Below are 22,936 nucleotides of genomic sequence, written 5' to 3'. Positions count from 1 at the left end.
ATTTGCCAGGTTTGAATGGAAGCCATAAGAAAGTTGTTGAAAACATGTCAAAAAATGATGAAAAAAAATTAGTTTGGTGGCCTGTGTTAGAAGTGCACCACTGTAGATACAATGATAAGTATTATATTAGTATGTCCAAGAGGCATTTACCTGTCAAAAATAGAATTTCTCAAACTAATTCTAACTTTGGTTATTTTGCCTTTGTAACAATACAAATCTCAAGATTATAGTGGTTTTACAACACAGGCTAAAAACAGGCCCTAAAATATAATTTTCGAAAATGGATAAAGCAACGGTTTGTATCATCCGTGAGCATTGCAGGTAATTCAAGCTAATTAATTCAAGGTCACAAGTCAGATTGTTTTGGTTCGCCCGTGTTTAGAAAGATCTACATGTATAAGATTCCGGTTGATAGTGATAATGGTAATTATACCTGCTCATGAAAACACCAGTTGTGTAAAGTCCAGTCTAGCCATAAATAAAAAAAAAAAAGATTTGTAATCTTCTTTGTCATAACTGAATTATGTTATTGAACTAGTATGAGGTCAGTGTTGGTAAAACATTGGTCGAGTTCTTCACCTTCCAATGTTATGGCGAGATCCATAGACTTGTAAAAAAAAAAGAGATACCCATATCAGTATCCGACGTAAGTTTCATTCCTTGTTCAATGCTAAATTCCTGAGTGGTATGCCTACAAACGAGGACTAACAATAAAGCTATAAATCAATGAACATAATAAATCCCTCTAAGATTCTCCAACCGAAACAAGTGATAGGTTGTTGAGGTATCACTGAATTCCTAATTTTCAACTTTCTGCTTTCATTTCATCGTTTCTCCCGGTTAGTAACAGGCACCCGTTGTAGCTAGTTCCAGCCGATCCCAGGAATGCAAATCTCATTAGCAGTCAGTGCTCTGTCTGATAACCATAACGAGTACTTTTAAGGGTATCAAGTCTTATATCGGAGATTCGGTGATATATCTTTCTAAGAACAAAAACTGAAATAGTGTTCAACACAACCTGCCTCAGCACGTTTGCGAAAATCTATTGGTTCCCTTCAGAGGTTTCTTTAACAGCACTCGGCTAACCTCCAGGTACGATTTCCGTACAGCTCCATACATTAATTATGTATGCAACTATGTCAAACTATCACATTATACTCAAACAGCAATCGTGAAAAGAACGAGTCAGTCAAAAAATTGCATGCACAATTAATGTAAGGGGTGGTGCGAAAATCTTGCCAACCTCCCTGTCAAAATAAGAGAGCGCTCCTCTACCAGTTTTGTCCGCATAGTATAACTTCCACTGACAGAATCGCTATGATAACGATGACAACCACAAAGCGTTTTGTGGTGTATTGAATAGGCCACAAAGCGCTTTATGGTGTTTTGAATAGGCCACAAAGCGCTTTGCGGTGTTTTGAATAGGCCACAAAGCGCTTTGTGGTGTGAAAAATTGGAAAAACCAAATTATTTCAGAAAATAGCTGTGAGATATTTGCGAGTCAACGAGCCATCCAGTTTTCAATGTTAAATCCCAAAATAAAACATCACATAGCGCTCTGTGGTGTTTTGAATAGGCCACAAAGCGCTCTGTGGTGTTTTGAATAGGCCACAAAGTGCTCTGTGGTTTTTCGACTACTACTGCTGTTTTGTAAAGCAAAGCGAACTAGGAACAGTTAGAAAGCACTCCCGCCATAAAATCTACTCGACAAGAAACTTTCTGTAATAAATGTTCGATGCTACAGGAGACGGCTTACCCAAAAAGGTTCAGTCAGTCAGCCTCAACAAACCTATACTGAGAAGAGGGCTTTCGCGAACCGGATTTCGTGTGAGTGACAAGATTGGGAATAGAGAAATATTGCGCAGATTGAGTGGTAGTTTTACAGCACCGAAACTAAAATTGGTTACACTGCTTCTCAGAAATTTTGTTTTGCCTCTGTAATATCATTGAACGACCTGAACGATTTGAGAATAATCATAGCGCGGAGTTTAATATTGGCTGGCCGGGAACACGCAGTTCGCAAACCGGAGAGCAACCACTGTTTAAATCTTCGATCGAATTTTCATGTTGAATTTGAAACTGAAAATACACTAAGCGGTCAATTTCCGATAGAAGTCTTGTGATGTAAATGCAATTCTTGCAAATAGTCGCTGCATATTTACGTTCAGAGTTACTCTGGTTCAGAGTAAAGACATACAAAGTCAAATCATAGTTAGTAGCTAACTATGGTCAAATACTGCTTCCGAACGCTGCCCCTCCAAAAATCAATTTTGCTCGAAGACCGAACTGCAACGGAGTTTAGTTACCAGTCTTATGCTACGTGTTATTAGATAGAACGCATGATATGATTGGCTCCGTATATCACATTACGTCACAGGACATGTCTGCCACATAGGACATAACTGCAATGGTACATATGCTCAGGCAATTCGATTACATCAAAACGATTGTCGTCGGAAATAGTGTAACAAACAACTGAGCCGCCTACTCACCTCTTTGCTGAACTTTATCTGAAATATGTGCTTTGAATGAAAACTTTATTCACTTCACTCTAACAGTTGATTCTCGTTAAGATACCTTGGTTCTTGGGCAGCCGCTTTATAGGAAAGAAACTAGTCCTGTTATTGACAATGAATTTCGTCATAACATTGTCAAACTACCTGTGGACAATGTTATGAGGAAATTCATGATCAATAACAAGACAGACGCATGAAAAAGTGATAACAAATTGTCAATAAATTATAAATTATCAATAAATTATACATTCTAGATTCTGTCCGCTTATTGACGATAAAAATTTAGTCCATGAGCGCGCAAGAATTTCTGCAGTCATCGTAAAATAAGAAATTCATAGTTGGAATTCGCAAAAGAAAAATTTCAGGCAAAGAAAAATAGTGTTAAGGTATCAGTATAACCCATTTGACCATCCGCGCGCGGTCCGCTCTAGCGTTCGCGGCTTTAACAAAAACCCATATAAACCGTATATTTACTGGAAGCTTAATAACTACAGATTATGACCTGACCTGTTTAAAACGGTAAAAATTTACCGTGTTTCGAAAAGGTGAATATATTTACAAAGCTTCACGAACCCATAAATCAAGGTACACGCCCGCTAAATTTAGGTCGGAGAAAACGATTAACATGGCATCCGTTTCTTCACACATTGACCTCAAAAACCGTGTCTCAGATTTTTGGCACATGCGTTTGTTATTATTTGACAAGAGGATAAAGTTAGAAAAAGGAAAAAAATAGGACTGCCCGCGAAAAAAAGGCATAACTTTTTAATGAAAAGAGTAATCAGAATTCGCAGACACGGTTTCGTCGGCGTTCGTTCTGACAACATTCTCTCCGAATTTCAGCCAATTTGGTCCAGGGGCTGCCGACCTGGAACTCGAAATGCACGTACAACTCGCCTATTTTTTACTTTCGAGAAACAGAGAAAAAATAAAATTCGGCGGCATCCAAGTGTTATGAGATTATCACACCAAGGGAGACACCGCAGAGGAATCAACTTTCTGTATAACAATAGGACTATGACAGTTAACATGGAACAGGTACAAATTTCCGCGACGGCGCGCGGTAAATTATTCACCAGTGAATAAACCGCTTTTTCATGTGTAAAGTCAGAATTCCAAAGTTAGTAAACGTGAAATTATCTTTTGATTTACTATATTAGCGTTCGAAATTTTACGTATCGGTTGACTAATCTTCAAAATTATGACCATGTCACTGTTAACATGCCGAAGGCCCGTAGAAGGTTCCCGAGAAAATGCAAGCGCACAAAGGGAAACGCTGGAGAGGACGCCGTAAACGGGACTACATCGACTGATGTTGATGCAAAGGCAAAGATACTGGAAGAAATGACAATAGCAGGGTAAGAAAAAAAAAATGTTGCACTGCTGATTCTAATTTTGTACAATCGATCTGCCTGTCAATTTCGTCCACTTCTCTTCGTCAATCTCCTCTGCTTCGACAGTTTCTCGCAACAGTATTTTAGCGCGGCTTGCGCTCGTTTCGGCTTGCTCGCTGGCTTCGTGATCGCGATCGTTGTCGCGTTCATCCAGCAATTTTTCTTGATTGTAAAACGAACCCTTTGCCGCTTTCCGCTAATTTAGCGGCCCACTCTTTGTTGAAAGTGTTTTTTGCCTTCTTTGGCCTTCCTTTAGCCGATGAAAACGGGCAAGATCGCTCTGTCTTCTTCGAAGACATCCGGCACTGATTATGGCGCGCGAATCGCGTGTCAACTCAGCATGATCTTGATGTCATGTGACTTCTTGCCTCGATAACTAGTTCATTTGACAGAACTTGTCAACTCTCAATTAAGTAATTAATATGCAAAACAATCTTTCTCGCGCAATAACTAGCGGCAGAAATAAGATTTTTTCGTGGAGTTTTTTTTATCTAAAAGATTACTTTAAGATTTATCCAACCGCTTAAAAAAGTAAAATTATGCAAAACTGCAAATTTTCCCCTTACTGATACCTTAAGAAATATCCTAGAAAATGATAAAAGAAAAACACGTGCGCGACAATTAGTAGTGTACAAAAAAAAATGTACACACCAACCCCCTCAAAATTTACTAGTTTTTTCCTATAAAGCGACTGCCCAAGAACCAAGGTATCTTAACGACAATCAACTGTTAGAGTAAAGTGAATTAAGTTTTCATTCAAAGCATCGCCAAGTACCACATATTTCAGATAAAGATCAGCAAAGAGGTGAGTAGGCGGCTCAGTTGTTTGTTACACTATTTCCGACGACAATCGTTTTGATGTAATCGAATTGCCTGAGCATATATCTATACAATCAACGGTGTTAATTTAAAACATAGCGTTAAAATATAGAGCAAAATCCGTACCATAGTGGAAAATAGTCCAAAAAATTTCAATCTGAAACAAAACAAAGAACAAAGGTGAGTAAACTGGAGGTGTCATCATTTCCTTTGAGTTCAGGCTCGTGACTTTAACCTTCTTTGACCTTGATATAATATCCTATCTGATCTCATAAATATTGTCATAATTTTTAGGTTCCCTCTGGCACTCTCAAAGACATATCTTCTGGACAGAAATGCATTGCAAAATGAAATAAAAAGAAGCAAACTTACCGAAGTTGTCCGCAACACGCTTGGCCAAGCTGGCCGAGTCCGTGTGACCCGTGTCACGCTCATTCACTCTGCTAATTTGGCGCCAAATATGACGGTATACGTATTACGTCAGATCCCACATTGACTGATCCATTTCAATCTTGACTTGTCCACTTCACTGTTGTATTTTTTGCGGTTCGGCGCGCAAACAAGGCTGTTTCGTTTCGTGCCACGCTAAATCACTTTTAATTTCGTTCAATCATTTCTAATTACACTGGACCATTCCTTCTATGACTGAACAGCTCAACATTAAGTTAAGCTATTTGCTGTTTGCACGAATGACTTGACCTCGTACTGCACTATTTGTGTCTGCATTAAATCAGTTGGCACTACACTAGACCATTGGTCGGTGAGTTGAACCATTTCTTGGTGAATTAAATGATTTGTCGATTACTTCAACCGTCCCACCATTGATTGCACCATTTGAAACAGAACACTTGACCGTTTGTTGTCAGACCTGATCATTCTACGTATCGTAGTCAGATGGATTCTCATTTAAATAAACTGATCGTTATTAGTTTGCTCCATTTTGATATCGGTGACTGAACCATTTCTAAATTGTCTAAATCATTTACTGTTTCAGTAGACCGTTTAATACAAGAACACCTAACTATTTGTATTTAGACAGTATCATTCGTCAATTATTTATTCCATTTCGCAAACCATCACTAAACCATTTATGTTTGGTCTGTGCCGTTTAATAATCTTGTATTTTTGGTGGTGACGGCCGCCCATAGCTGAGAGCACATAATAGCGAAGCGTACGGCGACTGAATGGAAAGAAGTCAAAGATCCATCGGAAAGACGAGCTCACATGGCCTACTTGCATACTCACATGTTCGCCACATGTCTCGTCACATGTCGTAGCATTAAACGGTACCAGTTAACTGGCCGTGACATGCCCCTGCAAAAATCAGGCGGGATGGCCATTTTGGTGTCCTTACAGGAATGTGTTTTTTTTCGGCCTATAACCATGCACAGGGAGACCAACGCTGAAAAGCCACAGGTAAAAATTAGGTTTGCGTTGCACTTCGTCGAACGCGTCGAACGCAAATAGCAACTAGCAACACGCAATATGATATCGAGGACAAGTGACATAACACGTGAGCATCATTGAACGTGGGTCGTCCGCTGTCTTCGCATTCGGAAGCTAGAAAGGCGGCCTCTCGGACATCGGCAAGTCAGCTGGCAAATCAGGTGAGCAGCAGATAAATAACCTGTTGCCTGGCCGCTTTGTTAACGACAAAATATATGAAGAAATGTGCAAGGAATATCCCACAATAATGCTAATGTTGGTGAAAGATGACCGCAGAAAAGCGACTGCGTGACGCTCGGTATGTTTTTAGATGACATGTTGTCACGTATCAGACGGAAAACAGTCTTTATTCTTTGTCTGCGTTTTGTACCCAGTCTGCAGTCTGCATTTTGTACCTAGTCTGCATTTTGCATCCGGTCCGCAGTCTGCATTCTGTATATGTACTGACCGATTGTGGTAGTATGTGATAATACCGATTCGATTTTCTCCCCAGGCGCTGTTTCATGCTTTGTTTATCTCAGTACCATATTGGACTCTGAGACACAGCCGGTAGAAACTGAAGTTTACAACCGTAACACTTCCTTACATTTCCCCAAATTGTTCCCTTTTCTTTTCCTTTGTCCGCCATGTTGAATTGTTAGGCGGGTTACCGCTGTACACTCGTTCCCAGACTCCCGTTCTCGGTTCCCCCTTCTCCGTTCCCCGTTCCCCGTTCCTCGTTCCTCGTTTCCCGTTCCCCGTTCCCCGTTCCCCGTTCCCCGTTCCCCGTTCCCCGTTCCCCGTTCCCCGTTCCCCGTTCCCCGTTCCCCGTTCCCCGTCCCCCCTTCCCCCTTCCCCGTTCCCCGTTCCCCGTTCCCCGTTCCCCGTTCCCCGTTCCCCGTTCCCCGTTCCCCGTTCCCCGTTCCCCGTTCCCCGTTCCCCGTTCCCCGTTCCCCGTTCCCCGTTCCCATTACCTGTTTTAGTAACATCCGTTTCACGCATGCATGTAGAAAGACATTAATTTCTTATCCTTGATTTCTAGGTCATCTAAAACCGTGATAGCAACTCCAGCGATGCAAATTTCGACCTCGTCTGGGGCTGATATAGGATTTAGAAAAGGGAGTTTGAGATACTGAGCGCCGAAGTCGGGCCCCAGTAGGGGGTCCGGGGCATGCTTTCCCGAAAAAAAAAAAAATAATAATAATAAATTTGAGGTCGTCTGAAAAGTGATTTCCGGCATTCTGAGGCCAATTCAGCATGTTATAAGGGGGAGGGGGGGAGGGGTTGCTTGCTCTGCCGGTTTTTCTTCCTTCTGCGATTTTTACACAAAATAAGGGGGAGGGGGCTAAATCCGCCACTGTAAATCTTAATTATGTAACCTGCATTTATTTCTACCGTTTTATGCATTTTCTTTTTTTCTTCTTCTTCTATTTGACTTGATTGGAGTGAGTGACACAGCTTCACAGTTTTATTTAATTTCTACGTTTAGGCTTACTGTCCACGCTAATCCGTCACACGAAAAAGGAGCTTCTCGAAGACGCTTTTCAAACCAGAGGAATTTGAAAACGCCAGTGTTTCGTTTTCGTGTCGGCGGAAATAATTTTTGAAATGGAGCTTTTCGAAAACGATGGCGTCACGATAATCATGTGAAAACCCTGACCAAGTTTCCTCAAGCGAAAATCCAAAATGATGGTGATTGTTGCGTTTTTAAATTCCTCCGGCCTAGCGTGGACGGAGACTGATTTGATGCATATTCTGAGTGAAACCGCCGTTTTCAAATTCCACGGGCGTAGTGTGGTGGACGGGCCATCAATCACAGTCTCGTGTGTGACCATGAGTACGTCACGTTACACTTAAAAACTGACCCAACCAGAGCTCTGTAATTATTTGTTCAAGAAGCGTCTTGTGTCTTCCACCATTGAAGTGGTCCTTTGCATTGATAGGATACAAGGTGAGAATTGCCGTGCTGTTTAAACACTTTTCGTTAGGAAGGTTATTTTGTTTGGATACATTCGAGCACTTAAGGGTTTGAGTTTCCAAAACTTAACGTAACAATATTGGTTGGTTGTAGTGCATGTTATTATGCACGTTTATTCTGAGCGAAACTACAGTCGTAAGTGAACGATCTAAAACGTTTCGTTTATTCCGAACAATCTGCCTACCATGGTTTCAGAGTTTCACTTTATTCTTTCTGCTTCTGAAGAGGCGAAATTGAAGCTCAGGAAAACGTAGAACATCATAATTTATATTCGATTCAGTTTCAAGATTGATTTAAAATATTCACTATTCGCGTTTTGTGTTTCGGTAAGCGGAGCGGTCGTGGGTTTGTTATTCGATTCTTGTTCGATTGTTACACGACAATTCCATGCTAACAGCTGTTTCCAGGGAAAAATTATCCCGTATTCATTGTTATTTAAGCTCAGTCTTTCGAGTCGAATAGAATGCAAATAGCATTTTCCAGAAGACATTCTAGTGTCACACAACCTCTTTTCCAGGCCCTTCTCCTGGCTCCTAAGTGAGTGTCACAGTGACTACGATTAGGGTTTGACGGCCCAGTCTACGTATGTTTTTTAAATATTTCATGTTAGGGACTGTGCAATAATCATCAGGAGGGGGCAGGAGGGCGCTTTGCGAAGGAGAGTTGGGAGGTGGGAGCGAAGAGAGGGGGAAAGTAGTGTTAACCTATTTTTTTTAAAAAAAAAAAGAAGCCATTTAAGGCTGTCTCGGAATTCTTTTATTTCCGGGCTGTCACTTCGTTCCGCCGAGTGTGCTCCCCGGAGAATGCTTTCTCCCGGAAACTTTATTAATTTCCACTTTCTACAGCACTTGAAGATTTCATAACAGAGAACGACCCAATTGTCATTCCTAAATGAACGCTCTTGTCTAAGTAACAGCACGTACCATTTTGAGTTTGCAAATCACCAGGCTAGCCCATATCCTGAAGACTTCCAAGGTTTAACTTTCGGCTTAATGAACCTTGATGTTATCGCAACTAGGCTGAAGGCATGGTAAGCCCCGGACAAGTAAAAATGTCAGTCTTGGTTAGCCATGTTCTAAACAAGCAAGGGACTGAGTACGAAGTTTTAAAATCCCTCCAAACCATACAAAGCTCTCTTCAATCACAGCTTTTCAAAAGCGTATTAGATCTTTGCGAATCAAAACACTGGTATTTGGTAACTTTACTCACTTTTAGATGCTCTCTTAGGTACCTGGCTAAGTTTTTTCAAATAACTAGGTTTTAAACATTCGTCCCCAGTTACTTGCTCGTTTAGAACATGGCTAATTAGTTATGTCGAAAAGCTGAGCTAAGATGAGTTTAACTACATGTAGTGAGAGCACTTGTATGAGGTACTGAAAGGAAGGCGAAAGAAACGCTGATTCAGCTAGTCTCCCAATATAAATTACATTCTACTGAATATTTAATTATTTTCTCTTATCAGAATTAGCGATCAGTCAGCGATGGCATCTTGGGACGCTCCTTATGACAAATACCGTATTAAGAAATTAAGCCGACTGACGAAAGACACTACAGAAGAGGAGATAAAGGATCTTTATAAAAACTGGGCGACTACCTATGATAAGGTACTCTACTCACGCTTGCTTGATCCCGAGACCGTTAGAGAAAAATTAAATCCCACGAATTATCTGACAAAGTTTCGCTTGACTCTTATTTCCCGGCGCTCAGGCTGTCGTAACGTAAAAAAACGGTCGTTTTCTTACTACATTGTAACATTATTTGAAAGATCGCATACTTAGTCTAGACGAATTGCCACCTAATTACTCTGGAGGGCTCAAATCATTGTCATTATGAAAGGAGATGTGTCTTACAAGCTGATTGTCGAAAGTTAGCTTTCTTAATTTCTATATTGTATTCAGTTCCAAATGAGTGCCACCTCATTTAATGAGAAGTTTCTACAGAGCAAATTAGAATGTGCACAAGAAGTACGAATTAGAGGGATACACGTGGATTACAATTTTTTAGTTCAATGTTGAATTGGAGACAGTTGGAATCTTTCTTGTCTTTTCATTTCGTATTTCTTTATTTTAAATTTTACAAGATACTGGGGAGCCGCGGTGGCCTCATGGTTATAGTGCGCTCGACTCCGGATCAAGTGGTCCGGGTTCAAGCCTTGGCCGGAGACATTGTGTTGTGTTCTTACGCGAGACACTTTACTTTCACAGTGCCTCCTTTCACCCAGGTGTGGAACAGATCAGCGAACTTAATGTTGGAGGTAATCCTGCGATGGACTGGCATCCCATCCAGAAAGGGGGGGAGGGGGGAGTAGAAATATTTCTAGATGCTTCATGCTACAGAAACCAGGAAAGGCTCTGGCCTGATGGGCCACTTAGCCTGTATGCAGACTTGACCCACTCTAAATGTTACCCCATTAATTTATTACCTACTGCATTTAAAATGCTTTCGGTATATTGCGAAAGTAAGTCTCTGAGGTGCGCAAAATACATATCTCCCCCTCTAAGAAAACGTATTTGTTGTTTTATTAAACCTGAGAAGGAAGTTAAAAGTTATGAAGCAGCCGAGGATTGTTCTTGGTTTCAATAATTTATTTTTCGAGCTGATATTTTGATGAACGGAAATAATGCAAACAAAGATTCCACGATGTACATAGGTTATGTTTTGTTTGTTTTTGTTTTTAGGATGTCCTGCAAGAAGCCCAGATCATTTTTCGCAAACCGCTGGCCGAATGTCTAGATGCCGCTATCAAACAGGTTTTCCCGGACAAAACACAAAGTCGGATCAAAATTATTGATGCAGGTGCCGGAACAGGACTTGCTGGTGTGGAACTCTTCAAACTTGGCTACACGAATATTGATGCCCTTGATATTTCACAAGAAATGTTGAACGAAGCAAAAAAGAAGAATATTTACAAGAAGTTCATCTGCGCCTCACTCACTGAACAGCGGATTCCCGAAATAGAAACAGGAGAATATCATGCGATGATCAGCACTGGCACACTTGGCACAGCGCATGCGCGACCCGAGGCTATCGAAGAGATGATCAGGATGGTCAAGCCTGGTAAGTCTACTTTTGATGATTCTGTTGATGTCTTGATGCGCCTTTGGCAATGACAATTCTGTTTTTAAGGCAACGCGGATACCCAAATTTGGTAACTTTTCCTCTTCAACTAGAATCTTAGTAATTTTTACCAGATAACCTTCCTGGAAGTGAATTTATGCGTAATTGTGCACATAAGAAATATTGTAAAGGTGGCTTTTTCTGCAAATAATGTTGTTCTTAGGCCCCATCCACGCTAAGCCGGAGAAATTTGAAAACCCAGGTTTATTTCTATGGTTACGCCTATCGTCCACACTAGGCAGTCACGAAAAAGGAGCTTTCCGAAAACGCTCTTCGAGTCCTAACGCTGGCTTTCTTTTTCTTTTGGACGGAATAAATTTTGAAAACGAAGCTTTACGAAAACGATGGCGTCACGATAATCAAGCGATTTCCCTGACGGATTTTTTTTGCTCAAACACAAATTAAAATTAATTGGTGATTTTTGCGTTTTTAAATTCCTTCGTGCGTAGTGTGGACGGAAAAAAAATTGCTGCGTTTGTTTTCAAATTCCCCTGATTATGCCCCTGAGAGGTAAATGAAGTTTATTCGCATGGTACTAATAAAAATGGTGAAAAATTGGCTCGCCTTCCCCCAGTCACACCCCCGCCTTGAATGGATATGTTGAGAGGAATTCAAATGTGAAACGAATATTTTAAAAGGATTCTTAACTAAAAAGATATTGCATATCGAAATTTGTTAAATTTCGAAAAAAAAAAGGAAAGAGGGGGGTTAGTTCGAAATTCAAATATTCATATATTTTGAACAAATCGAGCCTTTTCAATTATTGTTTAATATTTGAATTTAGCTCAACACAATCGTTCAAAGTCATACGTTACCTTAGTCAAAAAACCAAAATAAGATTTTGCTGCTAGTTTGATGACAAACAAGCAAACGAACAAACATAAAGAAAAAGAAAAAAAAAAAACATCGTTTATTTGCAATTGGATAGACCATATAGTTGTGTGCGTAATTACCTGACCTATGAATGCAAGCGAGGCTGGAGATACAGACCTCTCTGCGTTTCCCATTTAAGGTGATTCCTCTGAAATAAAAATGACAATAGATTCTTGTTCAAACTTTGTCCACTGAATATTTATCATATGATAACTTCGAGTTTGAACTAAAAAGGGGGGGGGGGGGATGCCCATGCTCATTAAGGAGCAGTGAGGCATTGAAAATGCCCCATTTTGGCATTATTTAATGCTTATTATAAGAACGCATTCCCAGTAATTGTAACATCTTTGTGAGCCCGGGTTCATAAGAACGCGCATTAAACTACAGTCAATACATTGTGTTGGACACAAATAAACGTTTTAAGTTTGATTCAGACAGAAAGCTAAATCCTTGGTTAAAAATTTGAACTAAATTTCTTGACGTGGTTACCGACTGCCAAATAGAAACGACCACCGTGTATCTGCTATTTTTCTTATTTATTCAATTTTCAGCAATAGAAATTAGATCAGTCTTTTCTCACGCAAAGCTTATGATTAGTTGACTACAATGAGTGGAAAAAAAAATTGGGGTGCCCTTGCTCGTTGGTGAGCTAGAGCCATTTTTCAACTGACAGAGCTCAATATCAAGGCAAATCCGTCATGTTTTCAATGGGCACGTGCACGAGCGCGCGCTAATGACGCCATAAATTATGCGCAGTAAGGATGCACAATGCAAATGTGAGGAATGACCTTAAATGCCAACTAAAACCCCTTTGTCACCTGCAGCCTCACTGCCATTCAAAGGCCACGTCACTGAACAGACAACTGAAAAACGGTCTATTGTCTATCATGTTGCGAAGTCTGATCTCCATTGGAAACACAACGGCAGTTTCCTAATGATTATGTTTGGCCGACAGCTGACCCGGCGTGTTGTGCAGGCAGTTTTTCATGACATACTTTTAATAATTCCTTATTTTGCTTGGTGTGTTTCTCCCACTCTATAGGAGGCCTTGTCTGTGTTTCAATGCGCCTTTCTGGTTTGAAAGAATATGAAGACAAGATGCTGGAACTGGAGAGGGCAGGAAAGTGGGAAACGTTTTCTAAAGAGAAGATACCATATTCTGAAAAGGACGATCTACCCAAAGAGATCAATGTATTCATTTTCAAAGTACTTAAGAATTAATTATAGGCTGTTTTCTTTGTTGTATGAGAAATTTACAGGTCTACAGGTTGATAGGACCGTAACGTAGTTAATACAGATCACCAGATCACCAACTTTCTTTTCAATGAGCTCGTAAAATCCATTACCTTAATTGATTTAAATCCGACCCACCCCCCCCCCCCAAAAAAAAATTGTTTTCTCTTATGACTGAAAAATTTAATCCCTGAAAAGGCTTAGTAACATCTATTAAAAACTAGCATTCTACCACACAGATTACGAGAGAGGAGGCTAAGGACAGATTTTAGACACAGTTGTATTTTCATGTTCAAAGTCAAGATGGCAATTGCTCTTCATAGGTAAATAATAAAATGAATAATATGGCCGGCCCCGTGTTTTTCTTCGCCAATTTGTTGTTGTTGTTGTTGTTGTTTTGTTTTGTTTTTTTATATTTTTTTTTTCTGTCGCCCTAGTTAGACCTTTTCACGGTTTTGGGAGCCCAACTCGACTTCGCCGCCAAAACAAAAGCATTCGCGCGCGAAATCCCGCCTACGCAGGTACCAGATCATAGTCTCCTGTAGTCTGCGAGCAGGCTCATCTTTGAGTCACTCTCGCATGCGGCCGGCCAAGAGCGGAGCGATCCGGCGGAGTGGAGTCTGGCGATGAGGCACCAAGAAAATGAGCCTGCCTTGATCTCTGTAAATTTTTCATTTTATGATGAGGAGCGATTAGATCCCCAAGGAATCGGCTTTTTTTGTTTGTTTGTTTGTTTTTGTTTGTTTTTGTTTTTTGTTTTTTTGTTTGTTTTTGTTTTCAACCTAAAGAGGGAGCAGGAAATTGCATTTGAAAGTATGTTAATGAATCGAGACCTACTTGTCGTGTTGCCGACTGGACATGGCAAGCCGGTTAAATTTCACAAACATACATGATGGCAAGCGGGCAACGAAACAACACGAAGGTGTTTGCCCGTTTAACAGCATCATCAAAGACCAGATTACCGAGACAAGGTCACTTGGAATCTTGGAATCTCCAGCCATCTCCGGCAAAACTTAATCAACAACGGATTTCGCACCAGCATGTTGTTACGAAAACGATTGAAAGTTTTCTCGAGAAAGCTGAGCTTCCAACGTTCATACTTCCGACGAAAATGAATTGGCCTGTTTTTTCCTGCGGTTTTGCGGATTGAAATGAAAAATCAGAGCAGGCTCCCTTTGTCGATTTCGCGCTCGCGGCCACTGCGCTCGCGCATGTGCACCAACGTGAACCTTCTAGTAAGCCTAAGTCTTTTGTTCCCTTCAATCTGATTTCCAAATGGTCACGGTGATCGCTGAAAAAAAAGTCTAGAAGTTCGGGGAACACTGCGATCATATGCAAACAATAGCTCTGTCACCGATCGTGACGATCATGGTGCCGGGAACCGCGGCATGGTATTCTGTCATTGCTGTGTCACGCGTGCGATAGCTACACACAAGTCACGCGATAGTTCTGTCGAGCATCCTTCACATGTGTCAGAACGTACGTCCTGTCAGACATATCGATATCAAAACAGGCAGTGTATTAGGTGAGTCAACTTCTTTTGATAAATAATTGCTGGGGATTGCGGCGGAAATGTTAAATGTATACGTACGCCGTTATAAATCGCTGCAAGCACCAACCGTAGTTTACCGACTCGAAATTGAATACATGTAGAGAGAACTGGCACCGTATGGAAAACTGCTCGAGAAGACGGACGCTTGCCTTGTGATTTGAAGATGTATTTTTTCGGTTTAAAGACGCTCAGGATTCTTGTCTACATGTTTCTGAGACAAGCGATCGAACAGCGGGCAATTTCTTCGGATTATTTGTCGATGCTGATAATGTTTATACTCGCACAGAAAACATGGCGTTTATTTACAGACGATAAAACAGTAAGAGATTTCCTCGGATACTAAGAATTAAGAGGTACATTCTACCATCTTCATTTTTGAGGCGTCATACGAAACTCAAATGTGTCTGTGAACATACGTTTTCGCTAGAAGTCTTTTCCTGCTAGTTTTACTTTCGAAGTCATGAACGGTGCTCTTATATGCGAATTTCAATAGCGTTAATTATTCACGCCTGCTTGCGTTAACGTTGGTCACGCAGTCTCTTGTGTTCAGTCACGGAACACGACTGTCTTGACATTGCTATGGCACAAGAAAGTTTATATTTCGGCGACTTGAAAATAACTGATGAAAATACTGTCTTGCTTTGCTCGGGTCAAGAATGGAAAAATAACCAAACCAAGGTAAATTTTCTAAAAAAATAATTAGATAGATATATTCCGAGACAAAAGATGCTAGTTATTAGGCCACGTGCGATATACCAATATTCTAACATGGCCCCGAGGCTTTCGGGACAAACTTTAATATTTGTTGCTGTTTCCTTGGTGTCCAAGTCTCTTTTGGAAATTGAGAGGAACTGAAGAATATACTTAAATTCCAACGCGGCCTATTACAAAGGCTTAATCGAAGTAAACAGCAATTGGCGCAAAACAATACTTCCTCTATTTTCCGAAGAAACGCGCGTATTCCTACAAAACCAGTACAATACTCAGCTACAGCTCAATACATATGATGGTATGTCTTTTCTTTGTTCACAGCATGGCCTCAAAGTCTTACGAAAGTGGCTTTAAGAGGTATTACGGGGATAGATTAGACAATATCTCAAATGAAACAACAGGGGAAGAGATAAAACGCATATACGACGATTGGGCGGGCGAATATGAGGAGGTAATACTTATCAGCATACATGGTACCATCCTCGGAGACCTAGGGGTTGCTAGTCGGGAGGATGCGATATTTTCGGGCGAAAGTTTACTTCAAAAGCGGGAGAGGGCCTCTCCCGCTCTTAAAGTAAATTTCGCCCGAAAATATCGCATCCTCCCGACTAGCGCATAGCAGCCCCTGGGTCTCCGAGGATGACATGGTATTTATCAACATGGCATAGTATACATGATGGTACTGCTGATATGAGCAGTGCCATCAATTTTATTCAACCCTCTTCGTGTAAGTAATTAAAACTCTTCCTGCTGAGAATGTTTGGGCGGGAGGCTCCATTGCCTTGTAATCTATATATGTATACCAATATCCTGTTGCACTTGGAAACACACAGGCAAGGCAGCCAGTTAGGTGAGACAAGAGAAAGTCTTGCCAACCTCGTTTCCAAGATCTCTCTGCCTCCCGGCTTCGGGAGAAAGAAAGGGATGAGGAAGAAAAGAGGTCCTGGAAACTAGGCTAAAATCTTGAAACGATTGCGGGCGTGCCGGTACTTAACAAGAATTCCAACACGTTTTTGTAAACTGTTGTTACGCAGGTTTCGATTGTGGAATTTACTTATTGCACTCCTTTTTATAATGTCCTTTTCTTTTGTTATACCACCATGTGAAGCACGAAGTAAACTATGAGTAGCCCCTCTTTCACTTATTAATTAGTCCGTCGTGCGTGACGCGAAAGAAAGCGTCATGCAGGGAATACTCGTAGTCTACGCGTGAAACGGAATGACACATTTACTTAAGTACACTGTAACTTTCAGAGCGTCGTCGTTGCAGCGGGTGGAATTTACTACAAGCCATTTGCCGAATCTTTCGATGCAACAGTCAAAAAACTCTTAAAGGACATGGCAAAAGATCAGATTAAAATCATTGATGTCGCAGCCGGAACGGGGCTGATTGGTGTTGAACTTCAAAAACTCGGCTACGCTAACCTACATGCTCTGGATATCTCACAAGAAATGTTGAATGAAGCCAAGAAGAAAAACGTGTACAAGAAGCTTATATGTGCAGCTTTGAATGATCAGCGGATTCCTGAGATTGAGACAGGAGAGTTTGATGCGTTGGTGTGCGGTGGTACGATGCTCACGGGACATATCCGCTCCTCGGCGCTTGTGGAAATGATTAGAATGGTGAAGATCGGTAAGTTTCACTCCCATTTATATCCTGTGATTTTGTAACGTAAAATTAAAAAAAAAAAAATAGAAAACAAAGAAATACAAAAGGAATAGAGGCAATGTTCCCCCTCCGGGGGGGGGGGGGGGGGTTGGTACTCCCTTATAGGGGCTATATAGGTATGCGCGGCCCCAAAGGGTATGGTTTTTTTAGTCAGAAATAGGGGATCGATTTTGGCCATTTTGGTCTTAAATAGAATATGTTTTTTTTCCCTCTAGTCTTGAATTCAGTATGCTTTTTTTTTTTAGAAGAAGCCACTTTTTCATCATTATCGATGTGACTATCAACAAAAGCCCTTCAGCACGCCTTAAGCATCAGTGTAAACTAAGTAACTACTTACAACACAGGTCTTGAAAAGAGTATTGATTTATGGGTCAGAGTATCAAATCTTTGGTCAGGTCATGAATAGGTAGGGAGAATCACAGAATTTGGTCCTAAGTAGTGTAAGGGTTTTGGGAAGCGGGCCGCACACCCCCACCCGAATTTTCTGGCAGTACACCCCGGGCAATAACCCCTTAATCCCCCTCCCCCTCCCCCTCCCCCCGCCCCCGCCCCTTCTCTTAGCTCACGGACGATAAGGAGCCCAGACTAATACGTATCCTCTAAAGCTGCCTCCCTTTTATTTCAGTTCAGGGTTTTATTACAACAACAATTTATTATTACAATTTACTACGTTTCGTTTCGTTTCGTTTCGATTTTTTTTTTATTTTTATTTACCAACTTAGTTTTAGTTAGATCAGTTCGGTCAATTTGTTGCATTTCATTGTAATTTTCAGGTGGTCTTATTTGTTTCAACATTCGGGATGGTCAGCTGGTTGACTACCAAGGAAAGATATCCGAACTGGAGACATTGGGAAAATGGAAAAAAGTCTCCAAAACTGTAATACCATTTTTCGAAAGTGATGGCATGCCAAAAGAAACTATGGTGTTCGTATACAAAGTGCTCGATGTTATAATTTGACTGTGATTGTTAACCGATTAATTCCTTTAGAAATAGTTTGTGGTTTTATTTTGAGGTCTCTTTGCTGAATGCAAACTGTATGAGAACTTTTGCTCATGTTCGGGTGGTATTTGTATCCACTGGTATTCGAGCGCGGAGATCCAAAACGGTTTGCCTAAACTAATATATACATTAAAAACATGACTGGTTTTGTTAATCGATCGTGTTGCAAGTGACGGAATCGAATGACATTCGCATACACTTTGCCATGTACAAATACATACATACACTTTAGCTTGACATGGTACAAAACATCAGCTACAAACTTAATTAACGAGATTAAAAGCAAAACAAAACAAAACAAAAAAACACGAAAGAAGAAAAGAATTTCATATGTTTTCCATACTTCTAAGTATATATAAAAATAATTATATAAAAAAGTATATAAAAAAGTATACAAAAAAATATAAGCATATAAAAATAGTAAAAAACTATGAAAAACTATAATAGTAAAAACTAATAGTAAAAAACTATAAAAGTATATAGTATACAAAATACATATATATATATATATATATATATATATATATATATATATATATAAAGGTCTCGCAAGTGGTCTGGAGTTTGTTCATTCAAAATGTTAAAAATGTATTTCGCTTTTTCACAGACTTGTTTGGATCACGACAAGTTTTGATCGATATAGACTGCTAAGGATTTGGTGTCAAACTATCTGTATCGTCAGTCAAAACCCAGCGGTGTAAGCGTGTCTATGACAGCAGGCTGTTACATGTAACATTTTATAGTTCGGTTGAAAAGAAAATGGCGACAAAATATCACTTAATTTTTACTCCTCAGATGTCCCCCCTTTCCCATAAGGTTTTTTTTTTCTCTCTCTTTTTCACAATTTTGAAAAGATGATTTACTCTGTCATCCTTAATTCGATTAAATTTCAGCAGATGTTCATCCATCCTTCGTGGAGAATTTGATTGTCCCTCTTCCTCATTTGACATTGCCATAGCAACCACATTTTTTCTGACTTTCTGAGAAAATAGTGAAATCCAAGATGGCGGATCCCACAATGAAGATGGCGGACTTAATGACGTCATATGAGTCAGGTGACATCATCATGCCCTAAACGTTTGCCTATATCTATAAAATGCTAAACAATTTGGCGTGCTTTATCACAACGAAAACTCAGGGAAGGGGCTCAAACCACCTCCTACACCACCCCTTGGTTATACCACGATGGTAATCAAAACTGAATGCAAGGCTGGCACTACGGCAGAACAGCTGGGTTATATATTGAGGCCAATACTTCGACTTGAAACATCCGTCTTTCTCAAGAAAGTGCTCGATATTATTATGTGTTGAGAAAGGCTTATGTTGTAAGTCGAAATATTGACCTCAATAGATGAGCCATGCTGCTGTGGTGCCAGTCTTTCATTCCATTCTTGATTACACACTAAGGGATGTCGGGTACGGGCATCGTGTAGGAACAGGAGCCAATTGCTGGTTTTCAGTGTCACGCAATTCAAAATAGATCAAAATAAAAAAAACAAAACAAAACAAAACAAAACCGGTCAATGAATTGAGTCCAGAATCTGGGAAATGAAAGAAAGTAAATATGGAAAGACTCTCGCCAAAGTTCTCTTCACAGCAATTTTTCTTATGCGAGATATGCGGAGAAATGTTTTACCCAAATTTATAGAGATTTGTATGGAGATGCCATGCTGATGCCCATCCGTGTGGGCACCAACATGGTGGCCGGAAACAAACAGAAACGTCTGTCACTGAGTTTTGCTACAAACGCGTGAATTTATCCCTCGAGGAACTCTAAAACATTAAAATAATACTTTTTCTAAGACATGAACTGTTAAGATAGCCAAGTTCCCCAAAATAAGTCATTATTTTAACCATCATGACAGCTCTTCAGGCCGTCATGTAAATGCCGCGTCACGCAAAAGCTTAGAAATTCAAGCGTAGTGCATCACAAAACCAAGAACCCATTCAGATTAGTTTCCAGCTGCTCTTATACATCATTTAAGTAAAATCTCAGGACGATCAATAGTTTTGTAGTTCGGATTTTAGTGACGTCATGTGAAAACCAGCTATTATGACTCCTGGTAAAAAGAGATCCGGCAACTTAACCCTTGGGTCGTGCGATTTGGGTATGAGTTTAAATGTAGGTTCGCTGGATCAACGATCAAAATGGTCAAGAAGCAAACTCCTGCTTGATATCTCATTAGCAAGATAACAATCCTCCATCACCACCCCCCTTCCCGCGGAGGGGACGGGTGGGTGCTTTAATAGAGGATTGTATTTATTCGGAACCAAGTCTCCTTCGCAGATTCTCTTGGTGGGTCTGTCGTGCAATCGTTTCAGTGACAAGCCCACAGGACGTCTGCGTTGGAGGCAGTTGTTGATTATCGTCAAAGTGTTAGCGCTACAAGCCTTGAGGTTAGTTTAATATCACATCACCCGCTAATCGCTAGTGGAATGTATTCTAATTGGACGTCTTATGCTGTGTTTAGACTTGAACGGTTTACCGAGGTATCAGAGTTTACTTACCTAGGTAAACATTTTCCGTGTGTAAACGCCAACTGATACTTTGGTAAATGCCGCAAAAGACAAAAGAAATTTAACTGAGGTAAAAGTTGTAATTACCCTGTGATCAGGCATGGTTACAGTTGGTAACCAAGGTCAAGATGACAGATATATCCGCTTGTGGCGGCGTAATATTTCATTTCCCGCGGTGAGCAGATTGTGCGACAAAACGTTTCTTTTCCAGTTTTGACAATCTTGGCAAATAACATGGAAAAATTGGATCGATCTTCTTACGGCGAACAATCCGTCGCGTAAAAGAAAGCATTGTATTTTTCATTCTCAGTATTATTTACAACTTTCTCTAGACAAACTTCGATCCTCTGTTGTGTAATTATTGTCGATGTATTTTGCCACCTGGGAGGATGCTGCTGCATACACAACGTATCCACGTTTCTACGCATATAACAATGCTTACTCTGGGTATGATCAAGCAACTGAATTTTCGCCGCAATATTATGGAATGCGGTCCTCGCCTATGAAAATGATGGCACCTCAATTTGCTCCTGTTCCACTGCGGTGGGATCCTCGTGCAAGTTCGATTTCATGACGTTGTTAATGCAGCGCGCGCGAATGTTGAAAGATTAACTTGAGTTATTTGAGCCGGTATAAACACTGAACGAATGTACCAAGGTTAGGTAACTTGACCTTAGTAACTGTTTACCTTGGTAAAAGCTCAAATGTAAACACAGCATTAGCGTCCGTTTTCCGGAAACAATCAACGTTTAATTCAAAACTCAGTTCACAAAATCGATATGCATCGTTTAAGTGCATTATTGTGCCCATCCAGCACGAACAAGTAAATTTCACGTTTTCGAAAACGTACCGACTAAGTTCCACTGAAAACAATCGCCGAGAATTAAACGTCCTTACTGTCGTGTAATTTCAAAACGCTAATTCAATTAATATTATTATCAGGTTGGAAAAATAATCTATTTCAAAACTTTGATTCTTCAATGCTAATGACAGTGTAATCATAATCGTTAAATGCTAATGCGGAGAACAATGAATGACGCGTTTGAGGTGTTTGTGAAGAATATTTAGATAAAGTTTTGATCCACTAGTAGATTCATACTAAAACAATTAGATTATTCGCTCTCGATTTCTATGAGTTATAGTTAATCTCGAGCTCATAATCTAATTGCTTAGTAGATCAGTGGTGAGTAGTGTAGCAGTGTGCGCCCGTTAACAAACTGGGGACCGCTTGTGTGCATTTTCGAAGTGTCTGTGTAGAGGATCTAGATGAGGTTCTGAACGACTAGCAGATCTGTACTAAAACAATTAGATAATTCGCTCTCGATTTCTATGCGTGTTACATGCGTAGTTCATCGCTAAATATGGGTTTAAATTGCCCACGTGACGCAGTAGTGTTCATCAGCGGGGAGACACTATCTGCCCATAGTGCCCGTCCGAGGAGAATACTCGGATTGTTATTACTTGATAGCGACACCGAAAATGTGTTCATAGGTTTCATAGTTAAAGACTTACGTTCAACTCAGAAATGTGTTTACAACAGAAGGTATAAACTGTAGATGTGCTGTTAAATTCCCAAGTTATATTATTTTATACATATCAGGGATCCCAAGTGATCGATGGCATCATACGACTCCAGGTATGAAAAATACATCGGCCCAAAAATCAGCAAACTGACGAAAGAGACAACAGAAGAGGAAATAAAGAAACTGTATAAAGACTGGGCGACCGAATATGACAAGGTAACTGCTCATTCACAGGAGTATAGCTGGTTTTCACATGACATCACTAAATTTCGAACTACAAAACTATTGATCTTCATGAGATTTTACTTTAATGATGTGTAAGGGACCGTTCATTTTTTATAAGGTAGGGGGGGCTGGTGGGATTTGGGGGGGGGGCATGCGAAAAAAAATGGCTTTCGAGGGGGGGGCATCCCAAAAAAATAAGGGAAAAAGGGGGGGTCACGTGAAATATTTTAGCAAAACTTTAAAATGGTATAATGTTTGAATATCAAAAAAATTGCTATAGAATAAACATAGAAGGCAGTATACAAATTTATTACAAACTTTCCTTTTGCTTTAAAAAAACGTTTGGCGACAAAAAGCATTTGTAGCTACTGAAAAGAAGTATTTA

At 40.3% G+C, this 22,936-nt stretch overlaps 3 protein-coding genes across 5 annotated transcripts in view; all 3 read left to right on the top strand.

The window, feature by feature from the left end:
* The first annotated feature begins 6,988 nt into the window (after positions 1 to 6,988).
* LOC145487174 (methyltransferase-like protein 27) lies at positions 6,989 to 14,357 on the top strand. 2 transcript variants are annotated; one of them, XM_081465901.1, is made up of 4 exons: positions 6,989 to 8,105; positions 9,595 to 9,736; positions 10,811 to 11,189; positions 13,165 to 14,357. In XM_081465901.1, the coding sequence occupies exons 2-4, from the start codon at positions 9,614 to 9,616 to the stop codon at positions 13,341 to 13,343; spliced, it is 681 nt and encodes a 226-aa protein (XP_081322027.1). In that variant the 5' UTR covers positions 6,989 to 8,105; positions 9,595 to 9,613; the 3' UTR covers positions 13,344 to 14,357. The 2 variants fall into 2 exon arrangements, with proteins under 2 accessions (XP_081322027.1, XP_081322026.1); XM_081465900.1 differs by having other exon boundaries at positions 6,989 to 9,736.
* Positions 14,352 to 18,591, top strand: LOC145487173 (methyltransferase-like protein 27). Its single transcript, XM_081465898.1, has 4 exons — positions 14,352 to 14,880; positions 15,940 to 16,069; positions 16,872 to 17,250; positions 18,060 to 18,591. Exons 1-4 carry the CDS (start codon positions 14,744 to 14,746, stop codon positions 18,242 to 18,244), a joined length of 831 nt encoding a protein of 276 aa, XP_081322024.1. The 5' UTR covers positions 14,352 to 14,743; the 3' UTR covers positions 18,245 to 18,591.
* A 1,911-nt stretch (positions 18,592 to 20,502) lies between these two features.
* LOC145487184 (methyltransferase-like protein 27) overlaps positions 20,503 to 22,936 on the top strand; it is a 7,246-nt gene continuing 4,812 nt past the window's right edge. The window contains exons 1-2 of one of the 2 annotated variants that reach the window (XM_081465912.1): positions 20,503 to 20,683; positions 22,404 to 22,542. In XM_081465912.1, coding sequence (XP_081322038.1) covers positions 22,420 to 22,542 — 123 coding nt within the window. In that variant the 5' untranslated portion in view covers positions 20,503 to 20,683; positions 22,404 to 22,419. Of the gene's footprint in view, positions 22,075 to 22,403; positions 22,543 to 22,936 lie in introns of both variants that reach the window. The other variant, XM_081465911.1, reaches the window with a different exon arrangement.

This window comes from Orbicella franksi, chromosome 5 (genome assembly GCF_964199315.1).
Source record: "Orbicella franksi chromosome 5, jaOrbFran1.1, whole genome shotgun sequence".
NCBI lineage: Eukaryota > Metazoa > Cnidaria > Anthozoa > Scleractinia > Merulinidae > Orbicella > Orbicella franksi.
This window is presented reverse-complemented; position numbering and strand designations above follow the sequence as displayed.

Coding starts and splice junctions, on each gene's coding strand:
- LOC145487174 (XM_081465901.1), top strand. CDS start 9,614: ATGGCATCTTGGGACGCTCCTTATGACAAATACCGTATTAAGAAATTA. Junction 9,737..10,810: donor GGGCGACTACCTATGATAAG/GTACTCTACTCA, acceptor TTTTGTTTTTAG/GATGTCCTGCAAGAAGCCCA. Junction 11,190..13,164: donor GATCAGGATGGTCAAGCCTG/GTAAGTCTACTT, acceptor CCCACTCTATAG/GAGGCCTTGTCTGTGTTTCA.
- LOC145487173 (XM_081465898.1), top strand. CDS start 14,744: ATGGTATTCTGTCATTGCTGTGTCACGCGTGCGATAGCTACACACAAG. Junction 14,881..15,939: donor CAAAACAGGCAGTGTATTAG/GTGAGTCAACTT, acceptor CTTTGTTCACAG/CATGGCCTCAAAGTCTTACG. Junction 17,251..18,059: donor GATTAGAATGGTGAAGATCG/GTAAGTTTCACT, acceptor TGTAATTTTCAG/GTGGTCTTATTTGTTTCAAC.